Here is a 10,475-nt window from a genome sequence, read left to right as displayed (position 1 = left end):
TTATTGCAACATCCCTGCGCAAACCACCCCTATCCTTGAAAATATACTGCAGAAACTACCCCTATACCTTATCCAGCATGTTTTCACGATTTTCTCATTACCTATTCATTTTTTTTAAACAAAACTTACACAAGGTTAAGGACCACTATTTACTCTAAAAATTAGGTCCTATTCATTTTTTTCGTTTAAGCAACCGTTACGGCACAGTGGCGCCGTAAACCTCATATATGCTTTGACGGGCTCCAGTTTTTGTTTATTTTTTCGTCATCTGTTTGTTTTATTGATAAAGTACTTATGTAAAATAAAACAACACAGTGTAACCTACAAATCATAACCTATGCACATTTTACATTCTTTGCTCCCCAAAGCTACAGTGGTGGCCCAAAATAAATTTTTTCATATTTTGCCACCTACACACATTTTATTGCGTTAATGCTACCTTAATAGCACAATATTCACCCCTAAGTGGTCGCTAAGCAGTGGTGCATCCAGGGAGGGGTGATGGGCGCGATCACCCCCACCCCTCTCAAACCAAGTGATATTATATTTGAAGATTATAAAAATATTCATTTATTTTTATAGAAATACTTATATTAATATTATTTTTATAAGAATGACTTTTTGTGCTTTAGCGACAGTGGCGGATCCAGAATCGTTAAGAGGGGAGTGCCAATTGGTTAAATCTCTATAAAAATAAATGAATATTTTTATAATCTTTGAATATAATATCACTTGGTTTGAGAGGGGGGGGAGGTGATCACCCCATCACCCCTCCCTGGATCCGCCACTGCGTAGCGACCGCCTAAGGGTAAATATTGTGCTGTTAAGGTAGCATTAATGCAATAAAATGCATGTAGGTGGCGAAAATATGCAAAAATTTATTTTGGGCCACCACTGTGGCTTTGGGGAGCAAAGAATGTAAAATGTGCATAAGTCATAATTTGTAGGCTACAATGTGTTGTTTTATTTTGCATAAGTACTTTATCAATAAAACGAACAGATGACGAAAAAAAAAACAAAAACTGGAGCCCGTCAAAGCATATATGAGGTTTACGGCGCCACTGTGCCGTAACAATTGCTTATACGAAAAAATGAATAGGATATAATTTTTAGAGTAAATAGTGGTCTTTAACCTTGTATAAGTTTTGTTTAAAAAGAATACATAGGTAATGAGAAAATCGTAAAAACATGCTCGCCAAGGGATAGGGGTAGTTTCTGCAGTATATTTTCAAGGATAGGGGTGGTTTTCGCAGAGATGTTGTAATAACCATATATATTTTTGAAAAGCTCTATTGATGAAGCATATGCCCATATGGATCAAAAAGAAAAAACAAAAAAAAATTTTCAACCCCCCATTTTATTTATTTTTTTTGCTACAAAGGTTGCACTAGGAAATTGCTTTTGATGTCCATGCATGGGTAATAATAACGTGCACAAAATGATATATGAAGCGTATTAATAAACGGCATTGTGTGTGAAGGATTCCAAGAAAATCAATTTATTTATTAATTCTTCTTTTTTTTGGGGTGGTTCCGGGGAAAAAATGGGGGTGCATTATACAAATTTGTAAATAGCACCAGTACATGGGTAATCGCTGAAAGTCTTTTTACTCTAGCGTAAACGGTTCAGATGGTATAAAAAGAGGTTTTTTAAAATGTAACACCCTGTAATTAAAAAAAGGGCAATTACCCTTAAGTGAAACCTATACCAAAAAATCAGTCAATTATTTGTGAATAATTGCCGCATGATTTCTTCTTAATTTCCGTTACAGTTAGGGAAAAACATATATTTTTTAAAAACATCTTTTTTAAAAACTTGTCAACTTTAGGGCGCCAACCCCGCTAAACGGTGGATGATAGAGAGATGGTGTCGGAAATAAATCGTAGAAAATATAGTCCTCTTCATATTTCTATAAAAGAAATTTTTTATAAAAGTTAGAGGAAGGGCTACGTTCCGCAAAAACCACAAATTACCCCCTTTAAAGGGGTGAAAAGGGAGGTTCCGGGGCGAAATTCTTTCAGAAAAAGTTAGTCTTATAATAAGCACCCCTTGATATACCAGAAAAAAAATAAAACCGGACTTGTGTCCATTTTGCAAGGTTCAACCTTTGTTTCCTACACTATACCACGGACTTACCTTTTTTGCGGTTACTTGTGACGTACTGAAAAATGCCTCTGAGAAGGACCACACTGTTCAATTTTTATTTCATTTAAACTTTGTTCTTGTTCTAGAGCGCAAATAAATTTCTGCGGTTATTTTTCATTTATTTCCAAAGCTCAAACATATTTAAGATTTATAATAAAGATGTTTTCAGCATAAATTAATATACGATTATATACGTGGAATATCATATAATTTGTTCTATTATACTTACAATCTTTCTTATATCTATATTTTGTACTATTGTGAATAAATATTTTAGATATACAATTTTCTTTTTTATTCGAGCAATTGACTTTGAGTAAATGTGGCCTTTCGGCAGTTGCTTTTCCCTGTAATAAATGCATAAACTCTAACAAACGTAGGTGTTCTACAAAATATTTTATAGAAAAATTTTTTGATCAACAATAGCCTTTGATTTTATGCTTCTGTATTTTGGTAAAATTTTAAAAGCATTAAAAAGAGTAAACTGACGGACGGACCTATTGAGACAGAGAGCGAAGTGTTCTGGCGCTAGTTTTTTGGGGAAAAAATTATTATTGTAGCAGATACACGCCTTCGCCAAAATTTTGATTATTATACCAGAGATGCGCCTCCATCAAAAGCATCTGCCAAAATTTTGATTATTATGCCAGAGACATGGTCCTTCGGCAAAATTTTGAAATATTTTTTGTACATTAAGAATAGCAATCGAAAAATTAAAAACTTCATAATTTCACGGATGTTTGTACAATTTTCGCCCGTTCTTCTCGTGTGCTTAATATCGTCTTTCGTGCTCTCGTGCTCTCGTGTTGTCCTACGGGCTCGTTTTGTTATCTCGGAAACTAATTGACCTAGAGAGACGATTTATATACCGTTGGATAGCGAACTCAGCAGGGAGTATAATTGCAACATTTCATAAAAATTGGTCAAGTAGTTTCGGAGGAGTATGGCAACAAACACTGAGAAAGAGAATTTTATTACAGATTAACAGATTAGATGTGAAAATTTAGGATTGTATGTATATTTTGGTTCTACATCGTATAAAATTAAGAAAAAAAAATATGGCCAAAAAAATTTAAAATAATTTCGGGGGGGGGGCAAGCCCCCTTTTCACTTAGGTAGACCGTACCACTTCAGAAACCATCCCGGGTTCATGCACAACAACTTTCATTAAGGTCATCATACGATCAAATGCATAGTTTGCGAGTCTATACGGAACATACATACAAACATTCATTTTTATTTATATAGAAGAGGTAATATTTAGATGGCTATTAAAAATTAACGGTTGGAGATAAAAAAGTGAAAATTTAGGATTGTATGTATATTTTGGTTCTACATCGTATAAAATTAAGAAAAAAAATTTGGCCAAAAAAAATTTAAAATAATTTCGGGGGGGCAAGCCCCCTTTTCACTTAGGTAGACCGTACCACTTCAGAAACCATCCCGGGTTCATGCACAACAACTTTCATGAAGGTCATCATACGATCAAATGCATAGTTTGCGAGTCTATACGGAACATACATACATACATACATACATACAAACATTCATTTTTATTTATATAGATATTATATTATATTATATTATATTATATTATATTATATTATATTATATTATATTATATTATATTATATTATATTATATTATATTATATTATATTATATTATATTATATATTATATTATATTATATTATATTATATTATATTATATTATATTAAATTATATTTTAATAATAATATCTTGCTAAAGAGTTCTGAAAACAACAGTTTTTTTTTATATAAAAGCAGACTAAAAATCAAAGGAATAACGCAGAAAACACCAAAAATCGCCGATATAACTTAATTAATCTGTAATGAAATAAAAAATTTTAGTAGTTCCAAAATGACACAAAATCTAGGCATCGGATAAAAAAGTTTATTTGAAGAAAGTGTATTTTTTTGTTCTTCCAGGCTCGTTTTTTTAATATTGTATTTAATTACAGAGTAATTTCCACATATTAATATATTTTTCAAATTGGGCTCTGTACCGCCATTCTTTATTATATTACGAATACGTGTGCCAAATATCTCGAAAAAATATTCAAAATTACAGCCGCAATCTTGGAACGCGTTTTTGCTACCTGTTGATCGCTACTGTATCACCTTAATGAAAAAGCTGCAAGCTTTTGAGATGTGGCTTTTTAGGGGAATTTTGAAAATACCATGGACCGATCATATTACGAACGAAATGGTGTTGCACAGAATGGAAAAGGAACAGAGAATTTTTGATCATCATTAAAAGGAGAAAGACAGCAAGGAGAAAGGGCACATACTTAGAAATGATTACGTAAGTAAGTTGTTAATTGTTGCAGCAGCTGATTATGAAGGGTAAACTCGAAGAAAAAGGGGTCCTGGTAGACGACAAATACCCTGGCAAGTGGACCAGGGTTAAACACACAGGCTTTTAAGAAAAGCAGAAGATAGATATTCATTATTTATACAAACACTATCTACGAACACTAATACTGTTGATTTCAGCAAAATCTCATAAAACAGATTAGGAGCGTAGGCGCAAAATTTCGGACCTATGCTTTTTAAATGCATTAATTTTTTTTTCGAATCCTGAGAAAACTAATAAATATTTTTGAAAAATTACATTATTACCGAGGGCAGAAAGTCCCTTAGAATAAACAAAAAATTCTTTGAATGATATATTTGAAATTAAAAATCATACTAAATTTTCTCTTTTTTTTTTCACCTCTGTGATAAACATAAAAGTTTTCCGGGAATTTCGGCCCTCATTAATGTAATATTTCATTCTGCGTTTAAAATTTTTAAAAATAGGTACTTATTACTTTTCTCAGGATTCGAAAAAAATGAATGCATTTAAAAAGCATTGCGCCTACGCTCTTAAAAAAATTGCTTGCGGGATTTCTCAATGGGACGGATAAAGTAATCAAAAGGGCCGGATCAGGCCCGCGGGCCGGTTTTTGCCCACCCCTAGTTTAGAGCATACCTTATGAGGATGATAATCGCGCAGATTGTGGAGTAATTAAGCGACACAGCAGAACACTGCGTGTTTGAATGCAGAAAGTTTAATAACAAAAGAGCGGAGCTATCAATATGCAAAAGTAGGTATCTTAGAAGCAAATGACTTTATGGCCATAGTGACAAGGGGGGAAAGGGAGTTTAAAGAAGTGATAGAGGCTGTGACAAAAATCATTAAAAGAACAGAGATTATAGAAAGAGAGAGACAACAGGGGTAAACAAAAGCAATATAAGCAACAAAGAGTAGAAAAAGGGAGTGGAAAGACGTGCCACGCGCGTAAGCCGAGAGTGGGTTTAGTTGATAGGTAGGTGATCTGTGGTTGATAGGCATTGTAACACGGAGGCAAGGCCCCCAGAGGGGAACTGCGTTCGGATGTACTCCGTTTACTCTGAATTCAACACACGCACACGCCAGGTACGATCCACCTTTACGGTCTTTAGAAGATTCCCACTCTCACACACAAAAAAAGCATTCGTTTGGTTTGTAAATTATAGAAACCACGAAGGCCTTACTAGAAAGGTGGTCTCAAGAGTTTTATTTTTGCTATTATTTTTAATTGTATTAAACAAAACACTCAATTGTTCAATTGTAGATGCATAAAAGTTTGCCACTCCTACCCCTGGGCTTCTCCCAACCCAAAACCTCCTCGTAATGGGGAAAAAGAGAAAACATCGATTCACCATGAATCTGTACACCGTAGAAAAAAATGTTTCAAATAAGAACCACATTGTGTAGAATAAACCGCTCTCTCAGAAATAACACTGGAAGCAACCGGCGATTTTCAATGTGTTACGTGCGCGAAATCAATTTTTTAAATAAAATTATTTGTATCAACTTGACTGTAAAAATTCGATATCTTTTGACCAGAGTGTCCTATCGACGAAAATCACAATGCATTTAAAAGCTAAAAGGTGCAACTTTTGTAAGAAATTTTTTATTTTACCTCAAATGAAGTCAATTTCAATAAAACTATTAAACAAATAAAAGTTTCGCGGTTTTTGCCATTTTTTTACGATTCTCACGAAATCAATAAAATATTAGTACTTCCAATGACCAGTCACTATCAAATTTTGATCGTTAATGCCTTCAGAACCTATAATTAGAAATTTTCACATTACGAATTATCTCATGTCTTGGTAAATGCTTCTACAAAGAAGGCAGTGGTGTAATTTGTAGCTAAATTTGTGTAATTTCGAAAAACGTACTTGTACATACAATCGACAAGAAACAGATTTAAACGTTTTAGATCGTTTGTAATGTGAACATTTAAATTCAGCGTTTTTTAGTCACATCTTGAAAACCAGAGGGCCCCCGTAAGGGCTACCGGCCCCTGTGTGCAAATAAGGATTTTGGCGCCCCTTAAGGTATTTTGCTTTATGTTTATTTATTTATTTCTTTGAAGGTAGGTAGGTATTTTGATAGGTGCTTGAAATAAGGAAAAACTGAACTTTAGAAGTCATATACTTAACAAATGGTTTTCCCCGAAAAGTGCTTAATTTTTAGAATATTTCACGTAGAAATATTCGATTTGGAATTTCACGAATAAGAATGTACTTTTCATGAGCTTCAATTTTGGATTTACTAGGTCTGTAGACTTCATGAATAGACAATTTTTTTCGTTTTTTTTATAAGCTACATTTTTGATAACAATACTTTTCGATAAAATACTTAGTTTTTCAGTTATTTGCCAAAAACCGCCTAAAAACTTTTTTTTTGTTGAAAAATACACATTTCCACTCGCAAATAACTCGGAAAAGTATTGATTTAGTTACAAAACTCTATAGAACAAAATTTGCTTATAATTAGTCACTTTATCCATTTCCGGACTTATTTTAAACCTATATTTTTTCGTCCCCGAGAAGGGATAACTTTCACCTCTCAATCAAAAGTAACCAACGCCATAAGTGCAACTTTGAAGTGAAGGGAAGTAGAACCTAAATCCAGATTTTCATACAATTCGGTGGTGACCCTAAAAATTACACGCTATCGCCGTATTTCACTGGGCCATAGGTACAATAAAAAAAATAAAAAATAGCTATTAATAATTGTAGTAGAGATATTTTTCGAGACTTTGCTGTTGCAAATGCATTAATTTCATCGGTGATATAAAATTTATACCATCAAAAAGTTCTTGTTCAATTATTGCTAATACATATTGCTAGCCCAGGCAATAGGTCTGGATCCCGCGTATGAAAAAAAAGTTGATTAATAGCAAGCCGAAAATTTGTTAATAGCTTAAGGGTGTCTAGTCGGATAAACTTTGATATATGGGAACACTGGAACAGGGGCAGTTTTAATTGTGGAACAGGTTAAAAATTTGGAACGGTCAGACCACGAAAACGGCACATTTATTTTGTCCGACAGAATAGACTTAAACTCTCCGAACAGAGATTAAACTCTCATGCAAAAATCAGACTGCTATTTATCACCTGTCATAATTCCTGTCATTTGACATATTCTACAAGTTCCACTCATTAAAACGCCCATTTGGTGATAAATAGCAGTCTGATTTTTGCATGAGAGTTTAATCTCTGTTTGGAGAGTTTAAGTTTGTTCTGTCGGACAAAATACATGTGCCGTTTTCGTGGTCTGACCGTTCCAAATTTTTAACTTGTTCCACAATTAAAACTTCCCCTGTTCTAGTGTTCCCATATATCAAAGTTTGTCCAACTAGACACCCTTAAGCTATTAACAAATTTTCAGCTTGCTATTAATCAACTTTTTTTTCATACGTGGGATCCAGACCTACAATCTTTCTTGAAGAATTGTCCTTAAATGATTTTTAATAATTTTTAACTTTGAAAAAAATCGCTCGCAAAAAGCTACAGATTAGACAATTTGAAAAGAATTCTTAGTGAAATACATACGTCTGAAAGGGTGGAGATTATTGTTTTCAAATATACTGGGTGTTTGGTAAAGAATGGGCCATAGTTTAACCTTAGATTACTGAGCTTAAAATACGTTGATTTAAACCAACTTACCTCAGTACGAAAATTGATAATAACTAAAATACAGGGTGTCAAAGTTAAAGTTTTATTTTATTTATTCTTGGCATTGAATAACAACACGAAATTTGGTAGGCGGGGGTTTTTTGGGACGAGAAATCGAAATTCGCCACCAAAAATGAGGGCGCCACATACGTCTTTCAGTGCTCATTTAATACTTTCAATTTTTTTTATCCCCCATTCTACATACTTTTTGAATCAAAACTTTTATTCGCTTAATATTTTTACTTAAAAAAGGTATACTACATTCATCTCGCTAATGAACCGTTTTCGAGATAAACGCAGTTTAAACTGCGATGCAGCACAATGTTTTGAATAATACGCAAATTTTTTTAAATTAGATTTGCAATGTAATGACATGAATATAAGAACTTGTAAAATTATTATGGTTTAAAGTTTATTTTTCGGGTGTAACTACAATGATATTATGCAAACAATTATCTTACACCGCAAAATTAAAATGCGTTTATCTCTAAAACAGTTGCGTTTGCCAAATTTTAACTTTGACACCCTGTATTTCGCTTATTATCAACTTTCGTACTAAGGTTAGTTTAGTTAGCTTTAATAGACCTATTTTAAGCTCCGGAATCTAAGGTTAAGCTATGGCCCATTCTTTACCAAACACCCTGTATATTGTAAATATTTAAGTGGTCAGTATCAAGTAATGAAAATAACTTTGACGCTTTAATTTGAAAACAAATGATTGGAGTCTATATCCTTATTATCCTGATCTGTCAGTCGTTCTTCATTCTTCAGGAACAAAACAACGTTTTAAAAGATCACTGTCAATTAATTTAAATATGTTTTGTGTGTATTTATACGTAATCCTAGTTAACTTCCCAATTTTTTTTTGAAATGATTTTTTTTTCAAATTTTGACCCTGGATTTTGGCGCCCCTAAAGGATAGAGCCCGTGCGCATTGCACACTTTGCACATATGGTAGCGGGGCCCTGTTGAAAACGATTTGCGGAGTAGAAATCGAAAAATCAATTAGTTAGTTAAAAATGTAACTTTTATTACACCCAATAACTGTGGATGATTCCAATGTAAACATAATATTTAAATAATTAAAGAAAATGAAACTTTTTAACATCACACATCACCTACAATTTTATCTACCATACATATGCAACACACAATACTCATATCCGGCGTTCAATATGTGACCACAGAACACCAAAAAGTGTCGGTGACTCAACTCGAACTCAACTGTTTACTGTTTTCCGTCAAATTTTGCTGACACGAAAAGTCACAAGATTATAGGTTATGTTTAGTTATTTCATCTTTCAAATGTTCGTGATTTTAAAGAAGTTCTCAGATTAAATAAGAATAAGTTGCTTAAAATTATTTTTGTTAGTATATTGTGTTGTTATTTAATCTTTTATCGTGAGTTGTTATTCTTGTATTTTACAACATTTAAAATGTAATGTCATAAAAGTAATCAAAACGTCTACAGTTTAACCTTCATCAATATAACTACTCCAATTTTTTAAAACAGCAATAAATTATGTTGGAGGGTTTAGTAGCATGGATTTTAAACACTTATCTAGGAAAGTATGTCGAGCTAAATACAGATCAACTTAGCATAGCTCTGTTATCTGGTAAGTAGTTGTAAAGGTGTCATCATCATAAATAAAAACAATAATACACTTTCAGGAAAAGTTGAGTTAGAAAATTTGCCGCTCAAAAAAGATGCACTCCGACATTTGGGACTGCCTGTTGAGATTAAAACGGGATTTATTGGTAAAATACAGCTGCAGGTGCCTGTTAGTCAAATTAGGTCAGCTCCATGGGTGATAGTTATTGAACAACTATGCCTTGTTGCTACTCCACTTTCTATAGACCAGGTAAATGTACACATATTTAATTTTTAATATATTCAAATTGGAAGGTTTGTAATTTGGTAATGAATCTATTATCTGTTTTAAATTGGTTTCTATCAACAGCGAAAGGGGGGGTATGGTGTTAAGCGTATAGAGCTCAAAGTACATCTTAATGGGGGGTTATCACCCCAAAACCCCCCTGGTTACGCCTATGGTTTCTATTGAATCATGAATTTTTTAGTAGAACTTTTATGCAAAATAACGAATGTGTTGTTTATATAGATACAACAGCCTGAAATAATCTAATAACTAATTAAATTTTAGATTACTATAGGTTCTACACTTGAGAGCAAAATAATCGATTCACTTGCTGAATAATTGTACATGTGAAATTTCCTAAACCTGTTGTCCGATTTGACTGATTTTTTTAGTATGTTATAGCCTTATTATTTAAGAAAATCGATGTAATATTAT

At 33.0% G+C, this 10,475-nt stretch overlaps 1 protein-coding gene across 1 annotated transcript in view; it reads left to right on the top strand.

The window, feature by feature from the left end:
- The first annotated feature begins 9,457 nt into the window (after window positions 1-9,457).
- Window positions 9,458-10,475, top strand: part of LOC114329221 (intermembrane lipid transfer protein Vps13D) — a 184,098-nt gene continuing 183,080 nt past the window's right edge. The window contains exons 1-2 of the mRNA XM_028278261.2: window positions 9,458-9,779; window positions 9,835-10,025. Coding sequence (XP_028134062.1) covers window positions 9,686-9,779; window positions 9,835-10,025 — 285 coding nt within the window. The 5' untranslated portion in view covers window positions 9,458-9,685. The remainder of the gene's footprint in view (window positions 9,780-9,834; window positions 10,026-10,475) is intronic.

Source organism: Diabrotica virgifera, chromosome 7, assembly GCF_917563875.1.
Source record: "Diabrotica virgifera virgifera chromosome 7, PGI_DIABVI_V3a".
Taxonomy (NCBI): Eukaryota; Metazoa; Arthropoda; class Insecta; order Coleoptera; family Chrysomelidae; genus Diabrotica; species Diabrotica virgifera.
Note: the sequence above shows the minus strand (reverse complement) of the source record. Positions and strands in the feature narration are given on the sequence as shown.